Here is a 16,132-nt window from a genome sequence, read left to right as displayed (position 1 = left end):
AAGAGGGACAGAGAAAGACGGAGAGAGAGCATCCCAAGCAGACTCTGAGCTGTCAGCACAGAGCACAACATGGGGCTTGAACTCACGAACTGCAAGATCGTGACCTGAGCCAAAATTAAGACTCAGACACTCAACCGACTGAGCCACCCAAGCGCCCCATTCTTCTTGTTGTTGTTGACTTCATAACGACTTTCTCTGTACTACAGAAACCCTGGTGGGCTGCTTAGAACATCTGATCTTATCGTCCTCTGAACCTATCAATTTCACACGTGCCGGTCTGTGAGGCCAAGGGAATGAACTCTTGGTCTTGAATGGCAGGGAGTCAAGGTCCTCTGTACTCTGGTGGGTGAACAACTCCTGGTTCTCGTAAGTGGCACATGGCCCCACAACTGCCTTGATCCGCTATGAAATGGGAGTTTGCTGCCTTTGTCGATCCTGGGCGTTCACAGCGATGCTCAAAGCTCAGCAGATGGAAGTCCTTTTGAGTCCAGACCGAGGCATCCCAGCAGAGTTGAGTTCCATACACAGAGTTAGACCTGGAAGGACATCAGAGGCCATGGCCTGTCTTCTGCAGACAAGGATCCAGGGCATTCCAGGCTTGTGCAAGGAAGCACATGGCACACTGCTTGCTCTAGGTTCCAGAATGGTATTAAATACCGCTGCATTATTATGATAATGACAGTGTTAACTCTGAGTTTAACTCGAGTTACCATAAGTAACTTCTAGGACTTCCATACTTCAATGAAGGCAGCTCTTATATTTGCTGCTGACAAAAGGCAAATACATACGTGAGCCTGGAAAGTGAGTCCTCTTTCTTGGAAGCATCAAGCCTCTCCCACAAGGAGGGACAGGGAGTCCTGGTACATTGGTCTTGGAGGCTTTGGAAGTTGGAGCTGAAATGGATGCTGGGTAGGTGTTGCTCAGGCATTGTTCCAAGGTTCTGGAGGCCAGTAATATTTTAAACAAGTCAAACAGCCCCTCGAAGGGAGCTGCAGGAAATCCAGTCCTTGGCCTCATGTTGTTGCGTGGTCAGCTGGAGATAAAAGGGCGGACTGTTGGAGGCGAGGCCCCTCCTATCACTGGATGGCAAACTGTTAAGGGAAGATAAAAGGAAAGAGTAGGGATGTCCTTTTGAACAAAGTGAGGGTGCCTTTATCACAGGCATTCAAGTAAAATGAAGGGGGGGAACGAGAGAGCATCAGCTTTATGATTGCAAGTGGGCTGAAGAACTTAATCGAGGTTTCACAACACTAAAACCATTTTGTGTCAGAATATTAGTGGAGGCCAGTCTTTTTTCAACTGAAATCTCCATTTGACTGGGGACATTTGTATTACATACTGCTTAAGTTAGATGGGCCTGAGCTGGGGTCTCTAAACTCTGTGCCCCAGAAGTTTTCCCTGCGGGGCTGTCTGACCCTTGGGAACCTGGTGGAAGTGTCAGGCCATCCTTGGGCCGAGCTGATGACCAGAAGAGCCCCTCAAGGCCCCGTTCCCTGCGCTGCCTGTGAGGCAGACAGGCCAGCGCCGTTTCTTTGATTTCTCAGTGGCTTGTCTCTTGTAGGCTCACTTCTGGTGCTGGCTGAATCCTCACTCAGCTGGTGATCTCCCCTTTGAGATCTTCCTTCCTGTTCTTTGTCACTTGGGAGGGAAGTCTAGGGGCTTGCAAAAGGTTCTTAGGGGTCAGGGTGGGGCTTGTAGTATGAACCCACACGAAGGACCCTGGGCACGGCCAGTGCCCTGTGGGCGCTCAGTCACAAGCAGATGAACGGTGTGTTTTGGGCAACCGTATCCTTGTTTCGGACCCTGCTGGGCTGTGGTCCAGCCCTTTGTGTCAGTGCCACAGCAGCACAATTAGACACCCCACAGAATCCAGGAGTGCAGTTGTCGGGAACTAATCGCCCTCCTGGCGGGTCAGGGCAGAAACAGCCGAGAGGGCCTGTGTGCCTCAGACTTCCCCCAGGACCGTGCTAAGCTTAATCTCCCTTCCTTCCGAGATGCCTCTGCTGGTCGGCTCCTTAGTGCTGGGGCTGGGGGACCGGCCCCGTGCGGCACCTTCCTCCCTGGCGCCCCTTCCTGCCCTGGAACAGGCTTTTGGTTTGGGCTCAGTGGACTTTCAGAAAAACCATGTGCTTGCTAATGTTTTTTGATTGGGCGGCTTGCGATAAACACTCATCAGCCACTTATATCTCAGAGTGTTTGTTATTCTTCATAGATGCAGCGGTGAATACTTTTCTTAGAGGGAAAACAACGGAGGGGAGAAGGTCACCGTTAGAGGGCGTAGAGGGCAGGCCCACGGAGCTCCTGGTAGTTGGGGCACGGTTGCTTCACTGAGCAGTCACTCTCAGCTGACGGTTTGTAATGTCTGATCACCCACTGTGAAATTTTGACCACAGCTGACCACTTTTCCAATGGGCAGGGAGAGAAGTGACCTCCTCCCACTGCCTTCTCTGAGCTGTTAGGGTAGGAGCAGTTCGAACAGCACTTTCTGTCTCCCACAAAGCAATTTGGATTTTATCATAAGGGGTGTCTTTTTGAAACGGCCCTAAATTCTGGGAATTTGAAGCCCAGATCCCGGTTAATCACCTGCGCTAGGAGTCCTTCGCTTGCATCCTGCTCCTCGGGCAGGGGAGGGTGGAGAATCCTGTTTCTGCAGCCCCTTTCCACACGCCTGTCAGAAAGGCCAGCCCCGCGACTTCACAGCCGGTGAAAGAGTTGCAAGATATTGCCTAAAGCCCTTCTGTAAACGGCCCACTGAACTTTACTCCAGCCTCCTCCTCCTCTGAGCTGTAAATGTGACTGAAGGCAGCCAGACCCACTCCAGAGGAGCGTCTGGGGTGAGGCGCTGGGTGTCTGCTGCAGGGGTGCAGGTTCTGAAGAAGGAGCGAGCCTGGGGTGGAGGGGGGGCTGTAGCGCCAGCCTGCTCTATTAAGCAAATGCGAAGCTGCCCGGGATTTGTGTCAGCGGCCAACTAAAGCCGAGGGGTTTTATTTCCTGCTCTCTGTACGTTGGCAGCAGCTGGGCTGCTCTACCCCTCGCTGCTAACGGGATTGCATTTGTGATAAATTATATCTCCTTGTTCAGTGTGGGGCTGGAATGGAAATGTTTAAAGATCCTCCCACTGACCCCTGCCCTGCAAGCATTGGCGGTGCAGGAGGTGAGGCCCACGGATGAATCTAGGCGTTGGGGAGACTTGGCCCAGGGGCTAAATAAACTGGAATGTTGCGAGGTGAAGGGCATAATGTAGATAGCTGGCATCGGTGGGCGCTGTACCGCCTGTTAAGTGTCTTAGTAAGTATTCCTTTGACAAAGTGTTCTCCTTGTTCCAGCTTCTGAATCTTACAGGATTAGGGCAAGAAGGTCCTCTTCAGGGAACAGAATCTGAAAGTCAAAAGGAGGATTTAATTTGGTCTCACTCTCTGCAAAACTGAGCTGCGGTGACTCAGCCTCCGCTTGAGTACTTCCAGGGACAGCAAGCTCATTACCACATTTTTGGGGGCCTCATTCCATCTGTGAGCAGCTCTAGTTTGTTCAAGGCTCTGACATAAAGGTTTGTGGGGTCCCAGACCTGCTTCTTGGTGTCTCTCACCCAAACGTCATTCCTTCCATGGTGGACACATGAGAAGAGTGTGCCCCCTTCTCCAGAACATGTCTGGTTCCTTCAGCCATTTCTTGGTTTCCCAGTCCTCTAGCTTGCTAATAGCCCTTTTTTGAATGGTTTTTCCATGACCATCTTTGTGGTACAGACAAGGTACCAGAGAATTTCAGGAGTCTGACAATCCCAGGCTAAAATCCTGGCCCTGCCCCTGTAGGAGCTGCTTAATAGTCGGCAAATAACCTCATCATTGCCTTATAAGGTTTGGGGAAGGATTAAATATACGTAAAGTACTTAATACACTTTCCAGCCCAGGGTTTATGTCACAAACAGTTAATGCCCCCTAGTTACTGGGAAAGAGTTGCTCTGAAAGACATGTAATTGGATCTACACCGGACTTCTGACATAACCCTGATTTAAATCCTGTTTGCTCTTATGCCAATATTCTTCTTTTCTGTCTTTAAATTCCTCAGCCAAGGTGTGATGTGGAGGGCTCTCTCCACCCTTTCCTGATAAGCCAGCAGAGCAGATCTTAGGGTGGGGAAGGGTGGGGGCTTCTAAGTTCAGTGTTTTTTGCAGGTGGGGAAGACATCTTCTGCCCTGCCCTGGGGGTAGGTGACGGTGCCCCGTGGGTCATCGGACCCTCCGCCCAGCTTGAGTGCTCCCTCAGTTAGGGTTCCCTCACTTCGCCCACTTCCTCTTGTAGAGTAGGGAGTCCGACATGGTTCTGCTAAGTTGGGCAAGAAGATGATGAAATACTAGATCCTGGTGGCCAGTTCAGGAGAAAAGGCAGGCTCACCTGGAGAGAGGACAGGGCTGCACCCGGTGGGCCACCGAGCCCTCCCAGAAGGCCAGGGCACTGGGTAACAAAAGGCTGCCATGTGGCAGCTGACTTGGCTTCTCGAGTCTGGCAGTAGTTAGATCCTGTCAGTAAGACGTGCTCCCGGGAGAAGAGCTGCAAGGAGCGGAGTCAGCTTCTTCACAGGCTAATTTACTGACAGAAAAGCTTATAAGCCGGACTTTGCCCCATTTCCTCTGAAGAAGCCAGCCGTGCTGTGGAGAGAGAGGCACAGGCAGAAGAGTGGGGTGCCACGGATGGTTTTACCTAATGTGCCAGAAGATCTCTCCATCTTCCCAGCGGTTCGTGTTTTAAATAGCAAAGGTGATCTGACTCACGTAGTCAGGTCTGGTAAGCAAGAGCCCTGCCTTCCAAGTCAACACTTGCCTCCCTGCTGAAATTGTATGTAATGTAACAATCCAAACGTCCAAGTGATTTTTAGTTTTAAAAGAGAAGCTGCTTCCAGCATGGAACCCATTGTTCTCCCTGAAGCTGCTCCTTCCCCACACACTTTACTGAACATGTTCCTGTACCTGAGAACAGTCAGCAGCTTGTGGCATTGATGGTATGGCATCCACGGGGCCTCCTGAAACCTGATGGGTAAGGGGCAGCCGCTCCGGACTGCAGGAGACCGCGAGCCGGTTCTGAGGCTGTTACGGGTTTAGGGTCGCCTTCCCCCTGAGTTCTCCCTGAAAGTTCCTTCTCGCCTGCCCCTTGTGGTACGCACACTGCCCATGAGCAGCAGAGAAATTGGAGGGGAGGAGCAGGGGCACCGTGGGGGGTTCCGGACCACCAGAAATCCTGGCTGCAGGGCTCAACTGTGGAGATCATCCCTTGGTACCCTTTTTGTGAGTGACAGCTTGGCGCGCGCTTGCTGGAGAGATGGCTTCGAGGTCACAGAGGCCAGGCTGAGTGGTTTTGCTTCCCGTGCACTCAGGCCGACCTTGCCTTGTCTAAAGTTCACCTCTGACGTGTCCCTGTTCCTGAGCAGCTAAAACAGGCCCTGTATATTTAGTCCCACCCACACATACACTTTCCTTCCTTCCTTTTTCATTAGTTTGTTCATTCATTCATCCATTCATAGTGGTAAATGCAGGCGACGTTAGAACATAGCGTGAATTCACAGTAGTGAATACAGCTGAGATCTGAGTCTCCAGTGCCTTGATTTCTGCTCTGGGGCTATGATGATAAAACAGTGGCTCCTTCCAAATCTTCACAGAAGGGAAGTCTCCCAGGGAGATCTTTGGTTTTATGTCCCCCTTCTTCCAGAATTCTATATAAAGTTGGATGCTGGTTTTCAAGGCTGCATCTGAATCCCCCCTCCCCCATCCTGAGAGCTAATATATAGACTACTGGCCCATCCCTGGAGGTATTTCCGACATCGTCATTCTGGCGTGGGGCTCGAGCACCTGCGTTTCTTTCTTCCTTTTGGTCTCATTGCGGTATCCTTGACACACAGCACTGTGTTAAGTTTAAGGTGCACAGTGTAATGACCTGACTTGGCTTGTATTAAGAATCTGCCTTTCTAGCAAAGGTCTGTGATGCCACCGCATGAGGCCTACGCTTTGGGGTGGCGGGTACTGCAGGGTTAGTGGTAAACTTCTCGCTGACTGGATGAGGCCAAGATTTCTGTCTCATGATGTTCACTTTGTTGTTGATCTGTGCAGTTCTGTTTGCTCCTTCTCCCAACCCTCCGTGTTCCCCATCCCCGGCCCCCTCCCTGCCCCGCAACTTCCCCCATAGACACCTTGTTGGAACCCCAGGACCTGAACGTGTGGGCTTCCCCGTCAGAACTCCTCTTGCCCCAGGCCTGCATTCCATTTGCATGGAAGCAGAAGTGACCCAGGGGACACAGATTGCCTCTGAGCTCACATCGCCGGGTCAGTTGGATGGAGCCATTCGGACAGAACTGGGTTATTCGGGATTTCAGGCAGAGCCTGGTGGCTTCCTTCCAGTTTCCTTCTCCTTCTGGAACACGAGGGTGTAGAATGTGGAGGTCCCCCCCACCCCCATCTCTGTGCACAGCCAGGGCGATGGTGAGTGCTTGCAGACTCCTGCCCTGTGCAGTGAACTTCTCAGTCAGAGGTGGAAGGAAGTCCAGCAGTGTGTCCTGCCACAAAGAGGGGAAGGCAGAGGGGAAGGTGTGAGGAGAGAGCTCCTCGTCCTCCCTAGAAACAGGCAAAAGTGGAAGGCCAGGTGCTGAGCAGGAAGGGCAGAAATGGCCCAGAACACGATTGGGACAAGTCAGAGACTGTGACCCAGGGAGCATATCTGTTCTCTCAAGCCCTGTGCCAGGAGTCGCAAATTCTGTCTAAAAGAAGCTTAGCGGAATTTAGAAACTGGATTCGCTTTGCTCCACCAGCATGACCTTAGGGGCAAGTTACTTAATCCCCTACACTTAGTGTGCTCGTGGGACCGGTAGTCCTCATGTTGCTAGGAGGATTAAACGAGATACTGCACTTAGTGTGGCAAGTAGTGTTCAAAACTCTTAGCTGGTGGCATCATCAGTAGGAGTAGTAGTATTAACATTGCAGAGTTCTATAACAAGGCCTTGGGGGTTCCCTCAGTGGGCATGAGAGAGGCTTCCTGTGAAAGGTGGCCCCTGCAGGATTGGATTCGGGGAGATGTATGTTCTGGGGGAAGAAACTAAACAGAGAGGGAACCGTGGAGACTGGTGGGCAAGAAGGCCAGAAGGTAAACTAAGGCCAGAGTGTGGGGAGTTTTGAATGGCAGACTTTCTGACCACTTCCCATAGTCTTGAGGGGAATGGAAGTAGGGGAGGGGTGTTTTGGAGGCAGGCCTCAGGAGAATCCCCAAGGCGAGGGCCCATATATGGTCCTGGGACCTGGGGTGCTGCCCTGCCCTCACCTCCTGACTTTCCAGAACGTGGTGGGCTTTACCAAGCAGTGTGTTCTCGCACCTCCTCTCCTCCCGCAGCGGGGTGAAGATCTAGAACTGGCCGGAGCAGCTCACAGTGCCCAGTTGAGCCCAGCCTGCTGGAGTGCTCTGTGCCACACTCCAAAGCTTCGTTTGACCAAAGCCCAGGCCAGCAAGGGGGCAGGGTGGCCTGCCTGGGTTGCCGCCCTCTCTAAGGCGCAGACAGCCCTGCGCCAAGAAACACATCAACTTCCTGGAACTCAGAGCCGTCATCACAGCTGTCAGCCTTCAGAGCACACGCAAGGCTGTCCGGGTTAGAGGAGATGGTTTTGCCCCAAGCCTTGCAGGCCAGGGAGAACGGGCATCGCCATGGTGCTAGTCTGGTTTGGTTTTGTCCACATCCCAGCTCAGACCAAGGCAAGAGTGTTTCCTTCCTGACATAGCCCATCCTGCAAGAGACATCCTTGCTGCTTATAAAGCTTTGGAGTAGCCAGAGAATTTTAGTGTGTGAACTCCTTGTAACTCAGATTCTGAGACTGCCCTGGGTTGGCCCAAACTGGCCAGCCAGGCTGTTCCAGTCAGTGGATCAGCCACCTCAAGTGTCGTGGTCCTCTGGACTCAGCACTGTAAGGCCCCCTGTTAAAGCGTCCGCGGGCCTCTACTGTCATCCTAGGCATCTAGCTTACCCCATCTGTCCTGCGGGCCTTAGGACAGATTTTAGATTTCCCTGAAGAATCTTCTGGGTTTTCAGAAGCTGAGCAGCTTTGTTTCTAGACCATCTTCCCTTTATCTTTCATCTCCTGCTTGCTATCTCGTTGGACCTGGAGACAGGCTCCTTAATCTTTTCTTTCTGGCTTTACATAGCATTGTTCCTTATCTCCTGGGGCTGGGGGCTGGGGGCTGACTTTCCCTGCCCCCTCCGTCCTCACAGATGGACCTCTGCCCTCTCCGAGGCATCTTGCTTCCATTGGATCAGGGCAGAGCGCAAGTGGGAACGCAAATCCTGAAATTCAGCATCCTCCCTCGGGAGCCCCCGAGACCCACCCTGCCAAATTCCCAGCCTGTGCTGCACATTCACATTCCCCTCCAGGAATCACCTTCTAGAACAGAGCCTCTCCTCACAAGGTTTTTTTTCCCTTTTTCCTTTTTCTTTTTTTTTTTTCCCCTTCCCCTGAGGCGATAGTGATAGAGGTAAGGAGTTTCTTGAATATTCTTCCAAGAACTGTCCCGTACTTTTCCACTCGCTGAGTTCTCTGAATCCCTCAGGCCTGGTAGAACCCCAGACAAACAGGGTAGTGACTCTTGTTACTCAGCTTGATTTGCAAGACATTCTGAATATTCAAAGCCTTTACATCCAAGATCAGAGGATGGAAGTATCAGGGTCAAGTGTATGGGGTTGGCCCTCTCCCACCTTGGTTCCCTGTGTGTATTGAGATTACTTGGTGGACTTTTTCAAAGTATCTTTTTTAAATGAGGGAGGGAGTTCAAATTTTAATGAGAGTCTTAGTTATTGTATTCTGAAAGTTTAAATTCCAAAGACTTGTCTCTCTGATGTTTGTTTTTAACAATTACATATGGAACTATAATTCACATTATTTATTTGGAGAGCGTGGTAGTTTCTTAAAAAAATTTTTTTTAAAACATGGAGTTTTTCCTCTTCAGACTTTCTTCCTAATAAAATTTGCCATGAATTAAGAAATGAATAATAACCAGGGCACCTGGGTGGCTCAGTCAGTTAAGCAGCCTACTTCGGCTCAGGTCACGATCTCAAGGTTCATGAGTTCGAGCCCCGCATCAGGCTCTCTCTGTACTGACAGTTCAGAGCCTGGAGCCTGCTTCAGATTCTGTGTCTCCCTCTCCCTCTGCCCCTCGCCCTTAATGCTCTGTCCCTCTCTGTCTCAATAATAAATAAAACGTTAAAAAATTTTAAAATAAAAAGAATAATAACAGAGGGAAATTTGGTCTGTGTGTGTGTGTGTGTGTGTGTGTGTGTGTGTGTGTGTGTGTGTGTTTGTGATCCAAAGCATTTCACTTCACCACTATGCATCTTTAAGTTTGGGTGGGGATGATCTGAAAAGGTGTTTTGTTTGTGCATTTCTAAAACCTCATGGGCATTTTAATAAACTCGACTTGATTCAGAGTTTAAAGGAAGGGGGGTTAGACGTCAAGGAAAACCAGGATTCTTACCCTGCTTTTCCTCAGATGAGTTTCTGGGGCCCCTGAACTCTTGATGCTGAAAGGAAATGTTGGGTGTAGGGTATGTGCACTTTCCTGTGGGAAGGTCCATAATTTTTTATCCCACCCTTCAGGAGGTTCCCATCCCCAAAAACCATTGAGAATTACTGGGGTAGTGATAAGGTTTCTGGAGGCTTACAGGGTCTCTGTCCCATTCAGGGGCTGTCCCTGCGACTTCTTGTTTCTTGATACTTTGTTCAAACTCCAAAGAACTTTGCAAAAGAGAAAGGGGCAAAGGGAAAAGATGGAGCATCGAAGCCACGAAGTGAGGGAGTGTTCATGGCCTCAGAAATCTCTGAGGGGCTTCTTGTCAAGGGGCTGGTGGCCCTTTTCTCACCCCCGCGGGCCGGTCCTGCAGGGGGCTCAGGAACTGCCAAGTGAGGACCGTACCAGGTGATAACTGGGTGTGGGACACGATTGACGCTCCGAAAGGGGATAAAAATGAGAAGATGGGCCACACCAGGGTTTCTTGGCAGGGCTTGATTTACGTCTTTCTCTGTCTTCTCCCAGTTTTGCATTCCATTTAGCTATGGGGTGCTGTTTCCAGAAACAGAGAGAATGTGGCTGGAGGCTGCAGCTCTGGAAATCCTGCATTCCTGTGCTCTCTGACTTTGTAGAGGGCCAGCTTTCTCCCAGGGCAGGGACTCGAGGCCCCTGGCACCCCAGAGCAGACTCGCTCCAACTCCTGAGGGGCCTGTGTCATCTGAGAAGTTTTCTATACCCTCCCTACAGAAAAGAGAAGACACACGTTTGGTTCTATCTGAACTGTCGTGGACACTTCCCCCATCGCTCAGCAGAAGATGCACTTATCTGTCCTTTACATTAAGGGACCATTTGGTCTCTTCAGCTGTCTTCTTTCCACTCTGCTGCTGATAGCACTTCGTGCTGTCTGGTCCTCCTCTGCCCTTTAAACTGGCGGCATCAGCACCTGCTCTTAATATGCCCCTAAGATGCGCAGAGCTCTGCCTGGGGCCAGTGGTCCCAACTGCCCTCACGTGGTGTTGCACCTGCTGTACGGGGGCGTGCTTTGGGGGTTCCTGTCTGTCCAAGGCACACTCGACTCCGGTGGATGCTAACAGGCAGCTCTGGGTGGAATCAGCCTAGGAGCCAGAGGAAGCTTGCTTATGCATGCAGGCAGGGATGGGAAATGTTCTGTTGTCCTGTGCCTCCCAGTGTTAAGTGGAAAAAGGGATCCAGAGACAGGATCATTTCTGTCTCGTCTTGACTCCCTCTTCATGTCATCTTTTCTCATTTTGCAGGTTGCTCCGACTCTGTGCTCCAGAGGTGGTGGCTTTGAGGTGTGACCCTGCCCCCGTCTGGGCCCTGCCAGTACCTGCTCCTCGGTAAGGGGGGCCAGCTTGGTAAGGTGAAGAAAACAGGTCAGTTACTCTATGGACTCCACTTGAGTCCCAGTAACTTCCAGCGTTGAGTCTTCCTTTCCCTTTCCCTTTCCTTCCTTCCCCACATTCCCTGTGGGTTGCCCCTTTTCTTCCCAAGGTCCTCCTGAGGCTTTGACGCAAAACCACAATGAAATTGTAACTCTGAGTTGCGAGCTTTTCTGATCCAGTGGGCCTGAAGTGTGGGATGAGAAATCTCAAAGGGTGCTGAGTATTGGTCTCACAGGAAGCAGTGTTTCAGGCAGCAGATCCCTGCTTCTCCCTGCCAGCCCCCCGCCCCCCTAGTTCAGACTGTTTATGTTAAAAACTAGAACGCCAGGGCAGTCCATTTGGCCACGTCCATGAAAATGAGGACTTCTTATCTGTGATTTGGGAACTTCATCTGGGTTTCCAGCTCTCTCTGGTTCCAGTTGGAAGACATTGCATTAGAATGGGGTCAGCGATTTTTATTTTGTTTATTGTTATGCTTTTATGATTGTTGTTATTTGCAGTGGTAGGGCTGATGTGGAGGATGGCGTCAGGGAGCAAAGGAAAGAATGAAAATATTGAGACTGTTGATACCCGTAAAGAAAAAATGTGCTTTCTCAATGGACTTCAAGCTGTTTAACTTCTCTTTCATCACAGAGATCACATCTCAGAAGGTTTAGTAGGTTTGTTAGTTTGGGTTATTACCTCAGTATAGCTCAGCGTCAGCTATAGGTAGGTAGGATTGACAAATAATCCTGGCTGACTGGCCTCTGGTTAAATTAACACATAGATGTACCTTAATGCTAAGGTGGATTCCTCTCCCCCTCCCATAACTTGGAACAATGAGTTACCTTATTTTATATCAGGACCTTTCCCTTCTTCCCTGCTGCATCCTCCCAAAGGGAGAACTCAAATATAAGACACAAGAGCACAGTGGAGTAAAAACCTGTGCTACGTCCATGGAGCTGGTTTGCGTTGCTTCTGAAACAGTATTTGAGGGATGAGGCTAAGGACTGTGCTCTCTTTTCAAACAGTGTGGCTGGGAGGTCATTTTGTTGATTGCAGTTTCCACATAGAGATGAGAAGAGTTTATTAAAAGAAATAATATTGCTGGGGAGCCTGGGTGGCTCAATCAGTTCAGCATCCGACACTTGATTTCAGCTCAGGTTATGATTTCACAACTCATGGGTTTGAGCCTCACGTCGGGCTCTGTGCTGACAGTGGGGAGTCTGCTTGGAATTCTTTCTCTCCTTCTCTCTCTGCCCCTCCCCTGCTTGCTCACTCTCTCTCTCTCAAAATAAATAAATAAACTTTTAAAAACTTACTTAAAAATATCTACGTATCGCTACCTACTTACATTTAAACCAGGTAAATGTAGGTGATCTTGGCATTATCAGTGGGTAGTGTCACGCTTTATACTTCATCCCAGGAGAGGAAATAAGTATAGCAAATGTCTTCCTGCCCAGTCAAAATGGGAAATAACAAACTTACATGGCTTTTCTTCTTTTCCAGTTGGAATAAGCCCTTGCAACATTCAGCCCTTATGTTGGTTAGCTATCATGACTATGGCTAGGTATTATATATTTAAGACACGCAGTTTGCAAGAATGTATATTGGGTGTCATAATGACTGTATCAAAAATTATTCCTAGTAGTCTGGCTCTGAAACACAATGTATTTTTGTTTCTTCTTATGTTGTCTGTTTCCTCCGTTTTTTCAACAAAAGAATTGAATGTAATTTTCACAACTTATAAAATTTTACGTTTAGTCCTATAGGTGTTGATTCTAGCCTGTTCACAGATTTCAGTAAACTCTACCACATTTTCCTTTTTCCCTTGTAGTAGAACAAAAGCAACACTATCTTCTCAACGCCTCCAATGAATCAGTAGAAAGGTTAGCTTTCTTTTTACTGATATAACATAATTACAAAAAAGAAAGTTTTCAAAAAAAATTTTTTTTAAAGGGAAAAAAAAAGACAGTTTCTGGCCAGTTATTTTATAATTTACTGTATATTGTAACTATGAGGGAGGGGGGTTTTATATCGAAGGTGTCCACTCATTTGAATCAAACAGATGATTGTCTGCTGATTGATTGCAACACCTGTGGAGAACCGATGGTGCTTTAAGAGATGCAGGTGTGCGTGTGTGTGTCTGCGCACTGACATGTGCGTGCTTGTGTCTCATGGTTTTTTGGAGAGAGAAATCTCGCAAATTTTCAAAGACCGTTAAAACAGGAAGCCTGAAGCGCAGTTCTGAATGGTCTTCTGGCATGGTGAAACCTCACAGGACAGCCATTTGGCCTTTTCTTTGACTTTGGACGTAGCTCTTCTCTCTTTATGGGGAAGACAGCGGGGCGAGACGAGGGCTGTTGTCTTGAGTTGCAGGTTTTTGCAGTTAGTCCTTTTCATTTCCATTTGGAAAGCCATGAAGTCCATATCTCCAAAATGTCTGTCAACAAGGAAGGCAGGCATGTTTTGTCTCTTGGCCGGAAAAGTACTGTTCCTGAGAGATTCTCTTTGGCTCTTTTGGTAAGATTTTAGCTTGAGACTTCTGAGCTGATGGCAACGTGGCTTAAGAAAGTTATGTCCCCAGGCCCTTCCTGCTCTGCTGCCGGATGCATTTGTAGCTCTGGGTGTTACCATTTGTCACATCCTAGGTCACATCCCCTAAAGTTGGAGGAGGAAACCACAAGAAATCATGCTCTCACTGGTGGCGTTCCTGAGCATTCACTCGGCTGCCGAGATCATGAGCTTGGTCTTTGACAAGTCCAGTGGAGAGCATGTAGAATGTATCAGGACACCTTAATATAGGCCAGTATAGGATATGAGGCTTGCTGGCAGGGCTTCGGCTCTAGAGTATCTTCCCAGATAAAATGAGGGAAGTAACTTACCCGCGGACTTAATTTCAGGCCATATCTGTAGCCATGGTAAGGCACATAACTAGATGGCACTTAGGGAGGAAGGTAAGTAGAAAAGGGCCACAGAAGTCAATTTTGCAAGGGCCGTGAGATGTGGTGCGTGTTCTGGTTGGTCATGCCATTCCTACTCCCAGCTTTCTTTGAGGCCTGACCCAACACTGTGTCGTCTAATACTAGACTTTGAGCCTTTCGTGAATTCCTTTCCTGCCTTCAGTCACTTTTAGGTAGAGGTAGTAGGGGAGGTCAAGGTAGGAGTCTGGACTGGGGTAGAGTATAGAGGGAAAGTCAGTGTGTGTGTAGTTAGGAACTCCAGAAAGTACAACACCACAAAATCGTTTTGGCTATTGGGAGTGATGGTGACAACACTGTAGGGAACATCAGTTAAGGTTGAAAAACAACCACAGAATGTGGTTTTGGAAGAAAGACATGTCTTAAAATCGCCTCCCTTTTGTTCTCCCTGTATTCTCGTGAACATAGTGGCCTGAGATTACACCAAGTAAATGGTTTCAGTTTTTTCTTCCCTACGTGAAAAGGCATTCACTGAACCTTTTTGCCTTTGCTTCCCTTCCAGTGTCAACACGTGATACAAGAGAAGAAGACAAAGAAGTGGACACAGACTCATTTCCTCCTCCACGTGGATCATAGCTATAGTGGGGGAGAACCTCGTAGTCTATCAGTTGGGGCAGAAAATGGAGGTAATTGGCAGTGGGGCCTGGGTTTTCCTTCTGCCCGTTTTCTGGGGTTTAGGTACATTACCTACTTGTATATTTTAAGAAACGGTCCCTTTTATGTTGATTTGAAGTTTGGTTATAATTCTGAGAGGATTTGCTTCTCTGATGTCTTGTACGGTTTGAGCTCCCCATTAAGAGCATTGCAGCAGGAAAGTTAAGTGAGACCCAAATATCCTCATCCTAAGTTGTTAAGTCTAGAACATTCCTACAGTAGTAAATGAGTTAGGTTGTTAAGAGGGTGCTGGCCCTGGGCTGACAGAAGGGCTCCAGAAGCTTTCCCCGCTCTGCCTAATGAAAGACTGGGAAAGGCCAAGAGACCCATCCCTGCTAGTTTGGGGGCTTGTGTCGGTACAAATGCACAGAAAGGAAGTGAGGTTCTCAATTAGTCTTTGGTATGACAATGTTTCATTTAGATGAAAGCTTCAAGTCATTATGGGCATGAGTGTCAGCTTGAACTGAAGCGGGTGGGGGGAGTCAGGTGTTTTGACCTGACCTACGGTTACACTAACCATGGCCAGTGCCACCTGGCTCTGACAGAGGCTAAGCCACCTGGCTGACAGAGGCTAAACCCCAGTGATCACAGCAGCAATTTCCGATTTTCAGTTCTATGGCAGAAGCTTCTTAGAAGCTTAAACCCTTGACCCAATGACGTCAAGTTCGCCCGTTGGCTTGGAAGGTTCAGACTTGTCTTCCGTCAACACCATGATGTCAGCGGTAATGAGTGTAGGGAAGGTCGCTGAGAATGGCGGGAGCCCCCAGAGCACCAAGTCCCCCACGAAGCCTCCAGGACCAAATCGGATTGGCAGAAGGAACCAGGTAAGCTTCTGTGTGCTAGCTAGTGACGTCTGGTGTCTTCAGTCTATGAGAACGTTGGGAGAAGTTTGGTCCCTTGAGCCCCACCTTCCTAAGCTAAAACCTTAGACGTGTTCAGAACTAAGCAGACGTACTGAGAGGCTTCAAGAGTGAACTGTTCAGGGCTTATATGTTAGTTTCCTTTCATGGAGGAAATTTTCTCTGCTGTGGTGTCCGTATTGGTGGAATCCTTATTCTCTGCGATTTGATTAGATTGCTAACTGTCTTCACCTGATGGCCAAGGCAAAGAATTTGACTTATTCCTCTACTGTGATGTGGTTCATTTCCTTACTCACACAGCGGTTAATTGGGTTTTTGAAGCTGCTGCCTTGATTTTTTTTTTAAGTGTCTTCAGATCAGGCAGCAAATAAGTTTTGATTTTGCTGGATCTCCCATTCAGCTTTCCATCTTTGATGAAGCACAGAATTTGGCTCCAGAGAAGGCCACTCATGAGATGATTTAGTCCTCTTGAATTTTTAGTGGACATCGAATCAGGAGGAGTGGGGAAGAATAAGAGGGTGGGCCAGGATCAGAAGGGTTAACTAATGATCTTAGTTAGAAGTCCAAGGCTCCTCCCAACCGAGGGATCTTCTGATTAACACAAATGGGGCACTTGAGAAAATTTGCCACTCCTCGGTAGCAGCATGCTCACAGAAACTCAGGGAGCGGGGCTGAGCAGTGCTCATTTCTTCTCTGCATCCATGTAATCTAAGCTGATGACTGCACTT

At 48.9% G+C, this 16,132-nt stretch overlaps 1 protein-coding gene across 11 annotated transcripts in view; it reads left to right on the top strand.

The window, feature by feature from the left end:
* Window positions 1–16,132, top strand: part of RREB1 (ras responsive element binding protein 1) — a 177,568-nt gene that overhangs the window by 97,215 nt on the left and 64,221 nt on the right. For 7 of the 11 annotated variants that reach the window (XM_029944987.1, XM_029944989.1, XM_029944985.1 and 4 more), the window contains 3 exons: window positions 10,802–10,921; window positions 14,393–14,516; window positions 15,156–15,368. In XM_029944987.1, the coding sequence (XP_029800847.1) occupies window positions 15,198–15,368 (171 nt within the window). In that variant the 5' untranslated portion in view covers window positions 10,802–10,921; window positions 14,393–14,516; window positions 15,156–15,197. Of the gene's footprint in view, window positions 1–10,801; window positions 10,922–12,746; window positions 12,799–14,392; window positions 14,517–15,155; window positions 15,369–16,132 lie in introns of all 11 variants that reach the window. The other 4 variants (XM_029944992.1, XM_029944990.1, XM_029944991.1 and 1 more) reach the window with 4 other exon arrangements.

Source organism: Suricata suricatta, chromosome 7 (genome assembly GCF_006229205.1).
Source record: "Suricata suricatta isolate VVHF042 chromosome 7, meerkat_22Aug2017_6uvM2_HiC, whole genome shotgun sequence".
Classification (NCBI taxonomy): domain Eukaryota; kingdom Metazoa; phylum Chordata; class Mammalia; order Carnivora; family Herpestidae; genus Suricata; species Suricata suricatta.
This window is presented reverse-complemented; position numbering and strand designations above follow the sequence as displayed.